General features: G+C 32.8%; 1 protein-coding gene across 1 annotated transcript; it reads right to left on the bottom strand.

The window, feature by feature from the left end:
- Positions 1-3,165: 3,165 nt before the first annotated feature.
- Positions 3,166-9,494, bottom strand: LOC110817555 (NAC domain-containing protein 7-like). The gene is made up of 4 exons (XM_088217604.1): positions 9,042-9,494; positions 6,246-6,422; positions 5,879-6,154; positions 3,166-4,284 (listed from the first exon to the last, which is right to left on the bottom strand). The coding sequence occupies exons 2-4, from the start codon at positions 6,403-6,405 to the stop codon at positions 3,797-3,799; spliced, it is 924 nt and encodes a 307-aa protein (XP_088073730.1). The 5' UTR covers positions 6,406-6,422; positions 9,042-9,494; the 3' UTR covers positions 3,166-3,796.
- Between the last annotated feature and the right edge of the window lie 8,551 nt (positions 9,495-18,045).

The raw sequence follows: 18,045 nt of genomic DNA, 5'->3' as shown, positions 1-18,045 counted from the left end.
TATAGAATTCTAATCCCTTCTAAAGTCTGTACACCGAATAACAAAAAAGAGGGATTGCATCAGGAAATTATATCATTAATGTTGTAGGATTTCTGTAAAGAATATTAATGTAATTTTGCTGTGTTATAAGTACTTTATTTATAGCCTTGATAATATTAAGACAGCTGGTACATATATGTCCCACAACTCAAGTATGAGATCAGGATCTTTTCTGGGAAACACAATAATGAAACATCAGCAGACAGCAAATTGATGTTTAGAATACCATGTTGGATGTTGGATCTGTCACAGTTAACTCATTCAGAAGTCCAACATGGTGTGAAAGTTAATCAAGGTAAATTAATTATGCTGAAAACAGAGAGGATTGCAGATTGAGAAAGCACAAAACAATAGGTAGAGAAGCCTATCTGATGAGCCTCAGCTCCCTCCTAAGTCAAGCATCCACCACCTTTTGAAGAAATCAATATTCAACTTGCTTGCCCTTTACATTTCTCTTTTCTCAAGTGGAGTAACAAAGAACACCCATTCAAACAAAACAAAACAAAAAGAAAGAGAGAGAGAGAGAGTTAGACATCAATGAATATAGAAAAGCAATATTGTCTCCTTTATGGCTCTTCCCACGAGCTTTCCCAATCAGGGGATGTACCCTCTCAGGCCTCTTGTCCCGGCCCACCATCATCTACCTTTCAGATCAGGTGTCCATCTAGATATCATATATTCAATTATATATTACGTTGTTAACTCAAAAACTATCATACACACAGCTTGAATCTTGAATATGCTTTGGATTTTCAGACGGGTATAAAAGTTTTGGCTGTACCTACTGAACATGTATTACGCATTGTATAATACATACACGTATGCACTGTTGATACAATATATTATACCTACAAATCTATGACAGCAATAATTTTGTTAAAAAGTCTGTTTTCGAAAAGTTTTTAAGTATACATGCCAAGAATATGTCTCATCAACAGCTAATTACTCGCACGAACCTAAAGGTTACAAAACGTAGTTTCTTGTCATATATGTGTGTATACACACACACACACACAATTAGTTGACAGCTGTACAACTTAATTTTATACTTCTTATGAATTATCATGTATTGTAGAAAACTTAAAAAGAGTGATCTTCCAGCACAAGGAATATCTTATAGTTGAGAAAAACCAAGGCAAAAGATCCCTATTATACGATTAACTGTAGATACAGAGAAAAACAAATCCAATTACTCAAAACAAAACTGAGGAAAATTATTGTGGGGGAAAAAAACACAACATAACCCAACTACAAATCCTGGATTATATAATTAATGATATATTCATACGGTACCCGTGGTTGTATATAAGGAGTATTGTTTAATCTGATGACGAGGGAGATATTACGGTAAATTACGAAATGTATATATATACGTATTTTATGTATGTGTGTGTGTGTGTGTGTGTGTATATAGAGATAGAGAGATGATTAGATGGATGTACAAGTACAATTCCGGACTCCAACTACTCTGGAGGTTTGCGATTTGGGAAACTAATTAATAATGCTGCCTACCTCACATGACTTGTTTCACATGCCTAATTATCATCATCTCTTTATCTTCAAACAACGTGTTTAACAAAACCTTATTAACACTCATGAATACCATCCTAATGGAATACTGCTTGTTTTTTGCTGCTGGAACAGACTAAATTAATTCCCGTGTCCAAGTTTAGTTGGTTATTTGCTTTCTTCTTAATTAATTTTTCTTTTTAAATGTTAAATTCCCATTGTTCTTGTTACATTGGACTGATGAGAAAATAACTAAGAAAATTAAGCCTGAAAACTAATAAGACCTACACGTCAGAGAGAGCACTTAACTTGGTAATTATGACAGCTCCCTTGAGTGTCTTTTTCCAATGAAGAATCCTTGTGATAAGCATGCCATCTTCCTGCCTTTGTTTGAGATGAAATAAATCGATCAGAGCACGCCCAATGATGATGTCTGTTGAAAATATGTATATATATATATATATATATGTATATTTTTTTGCTTTAAAGGCATTGTCATGCTTGACTTCAACCCAAGTAAGATCGGGTCAATCGCATTTCAAACCAGCATACTTTTCTTCTAACACAATTAATCATTACTTTCTTAAACCATGTTTCCCCTTCCTGTCCTCTATATATACCACACCGCCACCTTTCAAATTGCACTTCTCGCGGGTCATTTCCAAACTTCAGTTCTATCATCCCTTCAAACCAGCGAACTTATCAGGTGGGTATTCCAAAGTTGGATGAACAATATGTGTATGCACGTATATGTGTTCTGTATTTTATATTTTTTATGATCTTTTCTTGCGTATGCCAATCTTTGCATGGTTAACATGGAGAATATCTAACAATACTGATTGGCAACCTTTGGCTTGTTTGCGCATACTCTGGATGTCCTTACTTCTTTTTGGACTTAATTTGTCTCAAGCTTTGAGTAGAAGACGGTTCATTTCAAAAAGTTAAAACGTTTTACCTTCATTTTCTGGCTAGCTTGGTGAACAATATTAATTCGTATATATACGTATTATATTCTTGCAAAAAAAATTGTATAACGAGCTTCTATTTCTCTGTCAAGTTAGATCCCATTATCAGCAGTATATATGCTTCTAGAAGTAAGAGAGAAGGTAAAAAGTTATCGCATGTTGTTTATTCTAGGCTAATATGATCTGCTACATACGTATGTACTATAGTAGAGTCTCTGATAGATATACTAGCCTGCCACCATAAGATTGCACGCATGCAACTAAATCGGCTCACCCCGTAATTTCCAACAATATTTGAGCCACTTCACATCTTGAATGCATGATTCCAGTTGCATGCACCTTCAATGTATTTGGCAACTAAATACAGAGTACAGAAATACAGTTTTGTTTCTTTTTTGTTTTTGTTTTTTTAAAGAACAGATTAGTTAGAACTTATAGTTCTCTCTGAGTCTAATGACATACTGATTAGTTAGTATTAAATTTGAGAAGCTCTCTCTTCCAAATATGTAGGCATAATCATGTTCTAGATCCATTTCCTTCTAATTTTGACTCTGCATGGATTCTATATATATTACTTATAGTATCTAACCACGGCATCCTGGCTGCCTCTATTTTGAATTGCACACATTAAAAATCTTTCTTATTTTTTTCCCCGATTAGTTTATTCAAATTCCATGCTTGCTGGATCTCGCCCATGCAAAGTTACATGGTTTTTATCTCTTTCAATAAATAATTGACAGGCAGTTCATTAATTTACATGTGAGAATTATACATGCCAAATTGGAGAAACATTAAGGCCACATGGAAGAGAGAGAGAGAGAGAGAGAGAGAGAGAGAGAGAGAGAGAGAGAGAGAGAGGAAGATGAAAGAAAACAATAATATGCATATAACTGCATTGATATAATGCCGCAAAATGTAATGTTCAACATTTGCCAAGTGAGTTCAAACAACGGTACTTGGCCATACAATTCACTTACCCAAGTACATAGTAATATTTATTAATTTGTAGTCGGCATATGTTTGCAGTCTATTGTACCCTTCTCACCTCCTAGTATATATATTTATCAATACACAGGGACACCATATATATATATATATATATATATATAGCTAAAGAAATAGCTCATATATATTTTTAGTTTTATTATGTACAGCATGCTGCATGATATTTATATGTAAAAGAGTCCTCATAGTCTGGTTTCTTCTTAATGATAAACTGTACGTAGTTCCTATAATCAGTATTCATTATCATTCTAGTTTCTATATATATATATAATATGCTTTCACTTCCACATATCAATATGGCAGCTAGAAGTGGATGTGGAAGCATATTCCTGATGATCACCAACGTTGTCGGAGGTCCTCTTGGAATCATGGAGTAGCATATTCATGTGTTGAAAGGTGTTAGAGGCATCCTCGTGGCTGAGCTGAGACGCAACGAATTTGTCGAGCACTCGCCAATCCATGGCTTGTTGGGAGTTGTTATTAGCAAGAATTGACTGTTGGTACAGAGTTGGAGAATATGAAGTTGCAGAAGGAGGGGTGGGGCTGTCGAGGTGAGGGAGCTGAAGGAAGGAGGGTTCAGTGTAGTGTTCTTGTTTGCAGGGGAAATGGTGGTGATGATTAAATGGAGGAAGACGACGAGGAGAGTCGAGGTCAGGGATGAAAGTGGCCGAGAGCTGATCGTCGTACCAACAGGGTGGATCGTAGTCACCCATTTTTCTTACTGCTGTCATTCGCTTCTTGAACACCCTGCACACCACCCATCCTTCTTCCTGCATGCATTTGTTAATTATCAGTCACAACATATTCATCTCATGCATTAACCACGTAATCCGACATACATACATATATATATATATATATATACTTCACATGTATAATAGTATGGTAATTCATGTACGACGTCAGAAAACTTGCTACAAGTGTAACCTAACCCACTAATTAATTATCTGAAATTTCAATTTTATTATTTTTATATTATGATTAATCAATTCTTTCTAGTTGCATTATATTTTTATTAATTAAAAAAAAAAAACCTTCTTACAACTTATACACTAATAATAATATAATTTTATAATGAGAATACATATGATATAATTTTCTAAAAAAGAAATGCAGTTTACAACTCAAATTCACATCCTCATGAAACTATTAACTACAACTCAAAATTTTAATTTGCACATTTTTTTCTTTGAAAAGCTAATGTGTGCATAGAAGTAATCACCATGATGCCAATTCCTTATATGTGTGCCAACAAGATTTATGATATACAAACTTGATGCAGATTTGTTATATGCACTAACCACATTTTTTAGATATATAGACTTATGAGTACATAATAAATTTTCAATATGCAATTATTACACCTGGAAACAAAGACAACTTGCTTAATTTTAGAAAATATGAACCAGAACTGTTTTTTCAAGAAGAATTTAAAGCTCAGTATGATAAATAAAAGTATTTTCAAAATTTTGCTTTTAAGAATTCATGTATTTATATATATATTTATATATTTATTCATGAAAGCATCATTAAGAGTTGTATAGTTGTGTAATTATAGAGGAAATAAAATATTTATATTGTTTCAAAATAAAAATAAAGATAAAAATTTAAAAGATATTTTCAAGAACTAACCAAAAAGCACATGGTATATACTAAACATCACTAGTAAATATGGAGTTTTGCTCTTGGATTCATGTTAAGAGAAACCAAGATGATAATTTGTTTTTCTGAAAAAGAAAATTTATCATTAGTCTTTTTTTTTTTAAAAAAAAAGGTAGACGACGGTATATTATAATATATCGAAAAAAAAAATACAAATACATAGCCAAAATCATCCCATTCAACATTGGAAATGTACCATTAATATGTATTTAAGCCTTCGAAAAGTATTAAAAGAAATCATTTGACATTTATACAAGGGGGATTGGAAATGCAGATTAGCTTAAACAAAATATTTTGGTGCTGTAGATATGTTTGAAACAAATTTAATTTAATTAAAAAAGCAACAAATTTTATTACAAAAAAATGAACTTATAACAAATTGCAAAAATGGGTTATTCAAATCCTACATACATCTTTTTTTATTATAAGTAAGATGTAGTTTAGTTTAGGTGGTGCAACACTTTTCTGTAAGGAAAAATATGAATTCACCAGAGGACTTGTAGATAATCTATTCATTTGGAACTAATAAATGTAGATTTATGTAAATTTATACTTAATTATATTATACTTTACCAATTAATTTTAAAATTTTTGATTAACTTTCTAATATGGTAGCTACCTAGTTTAGAAGAAAAGAAGTAGATGATCAATTAAAAATAAAGAGAGAAAATTGGACGAAGATTAAAAAAGAAAAGAACTTGCCTGAGGAGTTCCATTTTCATTAGTTTCAAGTCGATACTCGTGCATGATCCAATCTGATTTTTGACCATTTGGAGCTCGTCCTTTGTAGAACACCAAAGTTTTTCTCATACCAATAAGACTGTGCCTGGTGTAAATAGCCTTGTCTCTTCCTGTTGCTTTCCAAAATCCTGCTTTTGTTGCCCGATTCGTCCGAGTTCCAGTCGGATACTTTTTATCTTTATGGCTAAAGAAGTACCATTCATTCTGCTCCTCGTTTCCTATTCTGCAAAGTTCTTTTATGCATTCCAACATTCTTAAGTTGATATATCTAGTTTAATATTAACTTTGATCTAAAACAACTATATGAATCTTGTATGTGTATACCTTGCAGATCCCATGGTTCGATTTTGTAAAGATCAACATCTTTGATAACATCTAGATCAATCCGCTTTGAAGCAACTTTTTTTCTCAGGTAGTAATCCACAAGTTCTTCATCTGTCGGGTGAAATCTAAAACCTGGGGGTACATGTGAAAATGAATTCATATTGCTTCTACGTACACCTGCATTTATTAAATCATCCAAACTCAACGATTTTAATCTTAATTACGTGTAATTATATAACCATGCATGCAAAATTCGATATACCTATATATATAAGTACTAATTTAGGAAAATAAAGAAAAAGGTAAAAGTTACAAAGATCATGTTTCACAAAGTCCTGCACTTAAATCACAAATTACGTGATTCATGTTGGAAATTGAACCAACCAGACAAGAAAAAAAAATTAATATTGTGCCAAATTAACACCCAACAAAAAACAAGGTTAAATGTCTTCTCGTGTGAAGCAAAAACCATTACTAATGATTGTTTTCAACTAAATTAGCAGTTAATTTTGACTGCTTTTGCTCTTCATATTAATTATAATTAATTAACCTATACATATATATATATATATATTTGTTATTATATACATATAGACAAAATAAAATCAGTCATTTGTCAGGCAAGATCACCATTAATTTCATAATGACTACCTAATTCTTCCAAGATCACCATCACATCTTCATTTCACCACTCAAAAAGAAAAAGAAAAAAAGAAAAGAAACAAGCAAGGTTCCTCCACTGTTTGCAAATTACAAAATTAGATCATCCATTAACTATAAACATGGCAATGTTTGAAACTAAACTTGACATAATATTTCCTTTTATGCATATATTTTATAGTTTTCGCAGTTCAAATAAATAACGAACATTACATATATGTAAATACACGCACATACACATATAATAAACAAGAAAAAAGAAATCATGCCCAATAAATCTAATTAAGAGCAACTTATAATTTTTATCAGAGTGATGAAGCTAGTTAGTCCAGTGAATTAAGTAGATATATATTTATGATCGCATCGGACGATACAAAGAAAAAAACAATATATATATATATAAACATCATTAATAATGATCATTATAATGATACGATGAAGGTCATCAATTTACTTGTAAGAAAAGCTTGCTCAAATGGAAACACTTATAATTACTCTTGCATAGGCTTTAATTCAGATAAACAATCCACACAATAACCTCCTGATAAACAGCCCGTAGCTATAATTACAACTTACAATAACCTACATCACACCAATTAATTAACCATTACATATTTGTACATCAAATATCGACCAAATATGTCTCACGTTACATCTATGCAGCCATATATATATGTATATATATAGTCTCCTCAGACATATATAGAGAGAGAATCAAAGATGCAAGAGGTTGTCAACTTAATGTTATTTCTCTGATACACACACACGTAGAGAGAGAGAGAGAGAGAGCGAAAAATGCTAGTGGGGTTGTTAGCTTACATTTATACATATATATACATAAGTTGAACTCATTATCCTAATATTTTTTAAATAAAAACTCTTACATTCATCTAGATCATATATGAATATCAATTATAATATGACAAAAAAATAACCTTGAAATAAAGATAAATAGGAGCACAACTCGATTCAAAGGACAACTAAACTAGGCTGTGGTTGGTAATCTAATTTATATATATATATATATAAAACTGAAAAATAAGACCTGGGTAATGCTGGAAAATTTTTAAAAACTACATAACTGGAAGCTAGGTGAATGCTGGAAAATAAACACAAACAAATCCTCCTTTATACATAGTTCTATAACAGATTAAAAATTCATTAAGTCGCTGAAGATATTAGAAAGTGTAATATTTGATCTGAGATTTAAATTAACCATCTCATCAAAACATATAAAATTATCATTATGTAATGAGGTTTAATTATTCTAAATATCTGACTGTAGGAGATACGATTAATTACAGAAATAATTAGTTCATTAAATTTATAAGAAAACCTCAACTTTGATCTTTTACTTATGATTTAGTACGTATTGGATCAAAGATACCTTGTAAGAAAAAAGTAAATATAGATAGACCACATGGGTAATCAAATAAATATACTTGAATATAGCTTTACTTTGTGAGGACTATACAGAGATTATCAATGAACAATATATATATATATGTGTGTGTATATATACACAGGCATATATGTTCTCAACTGAGTCATTAACAACAGAAAGCGATCAACAAAATACTGATATATAATTCATGCGCAAAGTGGTGGAAATTTAATCAATAGGAAACCTAAGGATTATTATTATTATCTTAAGCCTTTCAAAAACCAATAAAGAATATCCAGAAAATGTTATTAGAATTCTCGCTAGGATTCCATCAAATTGATCATCAAGTTCAACAAGAAGATGAAAGAAACTTGGGATAATTCAAACATAGAATATCATCCAGCTAGTGATATATAACGCATGACATGAAGTAATCTTTTGGATTAGAAAACAGTAATATTAGAACGTTGAACACTCAGATCAAAAACTCAGGTCAGTTTATATGCACAAAAAAGATGACCTAGACAAAATACCATGAAGATGAACTACATATATAATAGTTGATAGCAAAATTGTGTGTGTGTAACTTGGATAGCATTTTTTCTGCAAATTATGTTTTAGATCATGATTCAAGTTGCTTGGCTTGCAACAAAAGCATCCCAAAGGAAGAAAAATACAAACCACCAATACATCCACAAGAAGGAGAAGAAATGGAGAGATGAGTAGTAACATATCCTGGCCACGACATATACCTTAGAATATAAAACTGAAACTTGGTAGCTGATCAGATCTGGTGGAAGACAGCCCCCGTATCCTCCAATCAGCTTAAAGTGAAGACACTTTAAGCCTATAGCTTTTGGTAGATGATAGCTTTATTCAACAAGCTATGATCAGAAGCAGACAAAAAAGAAGACACTGAAAGACAAAAAAGAGACTGGGCAATCAAAAGTGATCATCGGGAATTGAAACTTGAAACCCAACTCTTCCTTCTCCCTCCTCCTCCTGCTCTAACCTAACTATTTGTTCTTCTGAAACTGTGGAGGGAAAGAGGGAGAGATAAGATCACGAGAAAGAGATAGAAGAATAGAAATGGGAAAAGAGAGAGGAGGTAGGGTTAAATAAGAAGCAAAAGCACAATGAATATAAACTAAAAAGAGAATAACACACACGCCCACATGCCTTAATAATATTCTATATACCTCTCTCTGCTCTTTTTATATTTATATATATTTATTTATGATGGGAAGAGAGAAGGTTGATTGCTGCAAAAGCTTTGCGCAAAAAAGGAGGCGGAAAATACTTGAACCAAGATTTGAGAGTGAGGGTTTGTGAGAGACGACACCCTCCACCACCACCAACCACCAGCTACTGATTACGACCACCGAATTAAACACATTTGCTTTGCTCTTTCTTATGATTTTTCACAGACGGAGGGAAGGAGAATGATGATGCCTGAGAATGGACGGCCAAGAATCACATCCATGTTAAGCATTTTTCTTGCCCGAAAACAATATGTATTTCCCAAAATTATGTTTCAACTTTTTAATTAAAATCATCTTACGCGTGGATGAATATTATTTTTATATTTTTTATAAGATTATAAAGTTGAATCGAATTATATATTTTTTTATATAATTTATTATTTAATGCACAAGTACAATTTCATTATTAAAATATACAAGTTCATACCCAAAAATATTATATATTTACAAATATTTTTTTTCATTTTCAACAATTTAATACTGACAAATTTTTAAACAGATATTTATATATTTTATTAATTAATTAAGTGATACATGCACATATTACAATATAATTTATCAATAAAAATTTATATATGAAAATATATAACTTGATTTGAATCAACAATTTTATCCAAGTAGCAAACTACCAGCCATCTAATTTTGATTAATAATGATAAATTAAATCATGTAATAATATATAATTTGATGTCATTAATGAATTATAACATATTTATGTAAACTAGATATATAATCAATAGAGATGCAAGATATTTTGATGGGTCCTGTCCTATTGGTAATCAACATCCACGTTCCAATTCATCTACAACACAGCAAACCCATTTGATCTCGACCTCTCCTTTATCTCCCTCACATTTTTACTTTTCCGTTTTTCTTAATTATATAAATTATGTATGTATGTATTAGAGCTCGCGATGTACAGGATGAGGTTCATTATTACATGAATATTTCCCTTCTAGACGACCATTGGCTTTAATGGTAACAAATTGATTATTAGTACTTTCCTCCATTGCTCAATAAATATTCTGACTCAATAGCAAAAATATCATGAACTTTTAATTAATTAATTTATTTAAACATATAAGTTAAGCAATATAAAGATAATTATATTTCTACAAATGCAGGGTGTATGTGAAAACCTTCTTCTTAATTATGGATTAAACTGCCATAAAAGGACTGCAATAAAATCTGCAGACGTAGTGGGGTCCGGCAGTGAGAATGTGTTCGTCTCTTCTGGATTCAATGTCCAAATCTTCTTCAACCTCCGGTTAAGAGTGTGTGTGTACCAGAAGATAATCAGTGGAGAGAAATGTATGGAGAAACAAAATATCTTTGTTCCATTCTTTTTTAGACGTGAAAGAGAAAGTAGGGAGGAGGAGATAACCCATCATCTTACAGTATTTGAAAGAATTCAACACCCACCAAAATAATTTAATGGGTGTATTATATATTATCCACTCCGCCTAATTAAACAAAATTATGTTAAATGCAGACAAATTGGGCTTTTTAAGGTTTGGTGGCTTTTCTTGTAATTTAATAATTGTCTGGTTGGTCTGTCTGAATTTTTATATTTTCTTTTATTAATTATTTCTTTTATAGTCCTATGAAGTTTCAAATAAAATACAAAAGTTTTCAGGAGCGTGGCCCCCACCAACCGACCTTTATTCATCAAGACAATGACACTTCTCCAAAACACATCATTAAATAAGTACATCCATGTTTTCTTTTTATATATATATATATATCTATATATTATTAATTATTTAAAAAATATTAACTAATTTTTTTTTTATTTTCTTTATTAACCTGTTATATGTTGTGATGGTGGAGAGTGGGGCCCAGCAAGAGAGGGAATAATGTGATGGTGTTAGCATTACGTGGCGGGTAATGGTCCAGCGTGGGTTAGCCCACGATCATTAGCTTCACGTTTGTTCTGTTGCAGGCCGGTTTACATGTGGAGCCCACCCCGTTGTAACCTTTGGGGCCCACTTCTCTCTTTATTAAAATAATAATTTAATTTTCTTTTTCGGGGATTGACAGAGAGCGGCTAATGGTTCCTGAGGTGAAACGTGTGTAAATAAATGAGTAAAAGAGAGAGTACAGAGACAGGCTGCTTGTGCGTGTGGATAAGTTTATAATTATATTAGGAATTGGGTCGGGTCGGGTCGGTTAACGGGCAAGATTTCTAATTTTTTTAAAAAAAATTAAATTAAATTAAATTAAATTATTAAAATTGCTTCCTTGAATAGGTAGTATAGAAGTGAAGCAAAAGTCACACACGTTATCCAAGTGTCATATTGGGTCCCACTCTTGCTCCCTTGGCAACCTCCTTTTTTTTTATTAAAAATAAAAAAAATTTAAAAAAAAACCCATTTAATTTTTTAAATTCTTTTCTATCTTCAAAATGTATATATATATATATGCATATGTTGCTGCATTGTTTGCCAACAAGTAGATGGTCTTGTGGATTCATGGAGTGGGTTTAATTAATTAATTAATTTAATTTATTTGATGAATAAATGCATTTAGATTTTAAATAATGTGATTAATTAGGTAGTTTTAAAAAGTTAAGCAAAGGAAGGTGGGGATGGAATGGATTTAATGATTGCTGATATAAGTAGATGATTTTCCCGGTTCCCCACGTTGAGCCAATGGAGGAATGGGAAAAACCCTATTAATTTTATTTATTAATTTAATTTTGTATTCTCTCATTTTGCATACCATTTTAACTTATAACCCATAATTAAATTTTTTATAATCATCCAAATGCATGGTGTAACAAACTCATTTAATTAATTAATTAATTAATGGAACAACCATGATAAGAAATCATGTATTTTACCAAAACGATTCGAACTCCACTAAAATCACAAATAATTAGTGCTATTAATTAGGATTAATTGATGATGGTGCAAAGTGGGGATTTCAAAACATATTAATCTGGATTATTGGACTAATTAAGGGTTTAGTCATTTGCATTTTTAATTCTACATTTTCATCTGCCCTATCCAAATTCTATTACCCAGAAATCATACCTTTAAGATCCGACATATATATGATTTAATTATTTTTTGTGTAAATTAATTATTATTTGTTGAATATAGTAGAACGAGATATGTTTGTAAGAAATTTAATTTCTGTATTTATAATTATAATAATAAGATTAATAACCTACCAATTAAGTTGACAACAGAGACTCTTCTTCTTCACAAACAAAATCGTTTATTAGCTGAAGGCGTGATGACTAATAATTAACAATTTAACGTCTTTTTCTGCGGTTGTGTATGACTGTGTGTGTGTGTGTGTGTGTGTGTATATATATATTATATGATTGCTTTTAGGTTTATATTTATCATTCAAAAGAGTAAAAGCCAATTATGGCATTAATAATTATAAACAAAGAAAATTAGAACAAAGAAGGGTCAAGAGAGTGGACCGTCTTGGAATGATTAGGATCATATTTGAGTCTTAATAAATGTAATTAATTAACATCCTGGAATACAAAGTCATGACACGAATGACTTATATATATATATATGGTCTTCCACGCTTTTACCAGAATTAATCATATATAAATTGCATTTTGAGTAGAATTTACATGCATGAGTTTTAATTATACGTCTTATTTTTCATTTTCTTTTTTTACCACATACATAAATATATTTTTATTACACTTTATAAGAATTGAAATTGAAATCTCTAATGTAAACGAAAATATGAATTAACATTTAACCAAAACTTATTAGTTAATTATGCATCTTACTTCATCAATTATCATAGTGATTAAAGAAAGCCATATAACTAACCCCGATTTGTCTCTAACAAAATCAAAAAATTAGTTAAATATTTAAGTTAATTATAAACATTTTAATAATTATAATTACTAAATAACAATAACTAAATAAAAATAAGATACAAAACTAGATAACTTAATTAATTTTTTTTAAATAGATAAACCAATTAGTTAAATTATTTCTAAAAACTTCAATACTTCAAACATTTTCAATCACATTTCAATCAAAATTTTAATCTATATCAAATTTGATCTGTAACACCCCGGCCCATAAAACAAAAAACCCAGCCCAAAATTGGGCATTAAGAAAAGCAAAGGACAAAATGACGCTGTTTTGATTTAAAAAAAAAAAAAGGAAACGGCAACCAGACGCCTCATGGAAGTCGAAGAATGAGGAGAAGAAGAACGAACCTGCATGCCGGAGAAGAAGAAAGATGAGGCGTGCAGGGCTCTCCTTCTCCGCTCACAAAAAGGAGAGACTCATTCTGTGGGAAGGAGATCCCATGTGTGAGGAGAGAGAGAGAGAGATTTGTGCATAGAGATAGAGAAAGAGGGTCACGAAGAGACAGAAAACAACTCAGGGGGAGAGAGAAAGAGCGGAAGGGAACAAACTAGACTGGCGGCAAGGTAAGTCTGGTGCATGCGGCGTGCGGTACAACAAAGAGACCCAAAACTAGAGCGCTGAAGAGGGAGAACACACGATGGTGTGCCTAGAGAAGAAGAAGAACCGCAACGGTGGCTAGGCATGGTTTCACGCATCTGCACCTTTCTCCGGCGTGATTCCGCCATATTCAGGTCGGATATACGCGCGCAATTCGTCCTGTGATGGTTTTCGGTCGAAGCATGGCAGTGGTAGGTGGTTCTGGTGGTGCATGCTGGTTCCAACAGCCGAGTGTATGGCAGTTGTGATGCTTCGGTGGCAGTGCATGGCGAACCAAGCAATTCTGATGATCAGGATTGCGTTACGGTAAAACTCAATCCCCTTTTTGTATTCTAATTATTTCTACAAGCGTCTGTTATTAACCTAAATATTTTCTATTTATAAATGAGATAACTATCTAAACAATACTGAATTTATAATACAGTGTAGACCTAAAACAATAAGGATTCCGACACTTTCTTATTCGACTATAGGTAAAGGATTGGGTTAGTCTCATTTAGAGGCTCCCATATTTTTATAAAACTTTATTTTTCGTTAAAATGAATTGTTTACAGACTTTACAAACTATTTAAGTTTTCTTACATGAGTTTTGCGAACTCATCATATGTGCGTGTGTGCAATTGTATATAACTGGAGACCTACATGATGTTATGTATGACGTATGTTTATGTATTCATATTGTTACTTGTATATATATGCAGATTTTATGCATACTAGTTATCGAGTTATAGGTGTGTAGCACATATATATATAAATACATGGGCCTGAAATTTGGCCCGGGATTAATTTTAAAATTAAAAAATATATATAAATATATAATTTTTATTTAATATAAAATTAGAAAAAAAAATATGTAGATGATGAAATTGAAAATAATTTTAGAAAAAGTGAGTGAAAATTTAGGTTCGAATATATTTTTGAGAGAAAAATCGAAAACTGAAGGATCAAAACGCAATTAAAAAAATTACACCATGCAGGATGCCCAATCAGCAGCCCTAATGAACCGGAGCAAGCCGTGTGGCAAGGCATGCTGATTCGGTGCCACGGGGGATGCCACGCTGGCAATCCGCATGTCCGCGATCGGACGGCCCAAATGCATTCCTGCGCTCATAGACGGTTCAGATCCATTCCCTCATTAGATACAATCGGACGATCGCAATTAAACGCGATGAACAGTCTAGATTCGTTCCCTCTTTAAACACGATGAATGACCCAGATTCGTTTTCTCTTTAAACACGATCGTACGGTCCATATCAAATTACGATGAACGGTTCAAAATTCATTTCTTCTTTAAATACGATTAGACGGTCGAGATCAAGTGCGATGAATGGTCCAGATTTAAGGAAGACGGGTATAAATATCTCATATCACACCGAAGCCAAACCCTAGTCGCCAGCCCCCCTGCCGGAGAAGAAGAACCAGTCACTGGAGAAGGGAGCCGACCGTCGCCCGCTACCGCGTCAGAGCCACCTCCAACCTCAAAAAAGATAAAAATTCTCGTATCCGCTCGGAATTTAATTTTGAACACCCCCATGGCCAAATTGGAGTAAAAGGGAATGATAGATGAGCCAAAAACTACGAGTAAAGCCCGGCGCTGCCGCTATAGGCAAAATCTAAAATCGCCTCCGATGAGTCCCTTCCCACTTCACATTTTGTGCGATTTTTCTACCATTGTATTCACCATTATGTTTTCTACAAGTTAACCGAAGAAAAACACTAACCGCGAAGGTGAGCCGACGGAGCCACTGCACCGAAAAATCTCGTCGCTTATAAGTTTTTGCTATTCGACTTTTTTTAATCAACCAAGGCCCCCTAACGTGTTTTTTCGTAGGAATTGGTATAAAACTAGCCAAACCTGGGGCCAGTCTAAGGCAAACCACCGCCGCGGGTGGTGGTACTGTCGCCGGAGTACGACAATACCGCCGTGTCGAAATTTTAAAATTGATCGAAAAAGATTTTACTAATTTTAGATTTTTTAGAGTATTTTTAGGTACGAAAAACGTGTTTTAATCTCTGTAGAAAAATTTAAGAAACCTAGGGACCGCTAGTAAGTGCAGTAGAAAGTTCAATATTTCAGACATCGATTCGGATATGAATCCCTCACCTTATTCTCTGTTATGGAATTGAAGTCTCATTATAAATAATACGATATTTTATATAATTTAGAAAACTTTGAGAATTAATTACAAGTTACTAATGGAGCTGGAATCGGTTATTTATTACTGTTTGTCCTATTTTAACTAATTGTTTGATTTTACAATTTTAAATGCATGATAATAGGTTGGAATATGTAACATGATTCAGTTGTGTTACCTTGATGCATCTATTGCTTGTCTTGCATAATTTATGGTTAATTTGTGAAACTAAAAATTAAAATATAAACGAAAATTAATTGGTTAAGTGAATGAGTGAATGGTTGTCTTACTGGATATCTTGGAAGATAATGGACGGATCGGGTACATAGGGAACCTACCGTGAATGTTACCTTATACTAGACTGGGTATTGAGAAATAGTATTTTGGGTTTATACCAGACGGGGTATGGAGATGGTCTAATTCACCCTCATACCGGACGAGGTATTGAAAGATGGTACTGTTGACGCTCATACCGGATGGGGTATGGGGACGGTCAGTTAGTTGACAAGTTTTAATATGGGTTCACGCATAGTGGGACATCCTTATGGACCCCTAGAGATATTAGTAAGCAAATAAAAAGGAAAAGTTATTGTTCTGGCTAATTGAATGTGAGATTATGATGTTGATTGTGTTATTGTCTCTATAGGTTAGTTTTAGAAATCTCACTAAGATAAGTATGCAATAAATGATTTTATTTATGATAAATAAATTAACTTAATTTAATAGCTCTATTGGTTGTTTTTATAATTTTTACCAACCTTTATTTCTGTATCGATGAGTAGGGTGATATTCTCACAATGCTAGTGTAGCTCATCCTTTTATTAACTATTTCAGATTAAGAGGATCATGATCTAGATCCCAATCAATAAGGGAGTTGTGAATAGTTCACCACCCGAATTCCCTTTAAATGCTAGTGAAGGTCGTCCTAGGATACTTAATTGTTTACTTTTCGTTTATTTCTTTTATTTTTCATTTGTTCTTTTAGAATAGTCATTCACATAACCCTATTGGGTATTCTAAATTATTGTGTAAAGAATATAAATCCTAACTCTATTATTTTACTTCCACATTCAATTTATAATTTATTTTCTTTTAAGTTCCGAGCTGTTACAGTTGGTATCAAAGTCGCGTTCCTCAGAACCATTCCTTACAAAAAGACTTAAAAATACCAAATACTAACTATCACCCAACCCTTGTGAAAATAAGTACAAAGACACGAAGAGATAAGGTCCTTTACCGAACAGGGCAGCCCGAGAAGGGTCGCTTCGATAGGATGTCGATCGGCTCTTCGAGATTTTAAAGAGACTCATCTCTACCCAGTAGGCTAGGAAAGAAAGGAATGAACTGTCTGACCCTCTACCACTTCCACAATATGAGCCACCCTTACAACGAGAGGATATAACGTCACCTAGATGCAACCCTGATCCTCCGTCGTATCATCCAACACCATCACAATATAATTCAGAAACCCCACTGTATCATCCAACACCGTTACAGGACCACCCGATCCCTCCCCAGTAACATCTGGCTCCTTTTCCACAGGACTCGGTTTCACCGATGATGGACCCGATAGAGATTGACATAGGGGACCCTGATGTATTTCTAATAATGAACTGATTAGCGATATATCACGCCACTGTAGATTGTTTTCATGAGAAAAATTGTATTTAAGCCTCATAATGAAGAGTAATTTACAAGTTAATAAAGCCTTTGAATATTATTTTCTCATAGCAATTTCCGTATAACATAGCACTTTAACTCGGTTGTTTTTTCTAACTAGGTAAACCTAAGAAAAAAATTTGCATTCAAGAGATCCCGGTAGTTCGAAACTTTCCGAAAGTATTTTTCGATGAACTTTCCAGACCATAAGTGGATAGGAAAATTGAGTTCACTATAGACCTTCAG

This window comes from Carica papaya, chromosome 4, assembly GCF_054855325.1.
Source record: "Carica papaya isolate Zhongbai chromosome 4, ASM5485532v1, whole genome shotgun sequence".
In the NCBI taxonomy this organism is placed as follows: Eukaryota; Viridiplantae; Streptophyta; class Magnoliopsida; order Brassicales; family Caricaceae; genus Carica; species Carica papaya.
This window is presented reverse-complemented; position numbering and strand designations above follow the sequence as displayed.

Excerpts from the sequence above, each read along its gene's own strand:
- LOC110817555 (XM_088217604.1), bottom strand. The coding sequence starts at position 6,405 with ATGAATTCATTTTCACATGTACCCCCAGGTTTTAGATTTCACCCGACA. Across the intron at positions 6,155-6,245 it reads CGAACCATGGGATCTGCAAG|AACTTTGCAGAATAGGAAAC; the intron begins GTATACACATAC and ends AATGCATAAAAG. Across the intron at positions 4,285-5,878 it reads AAATGGAACTCCTCAGGCAA|AAGGATGGGTGGTGTGCAGG; the intron begins GTTCTTTTCTTT and ends GCATGCAGGAAG.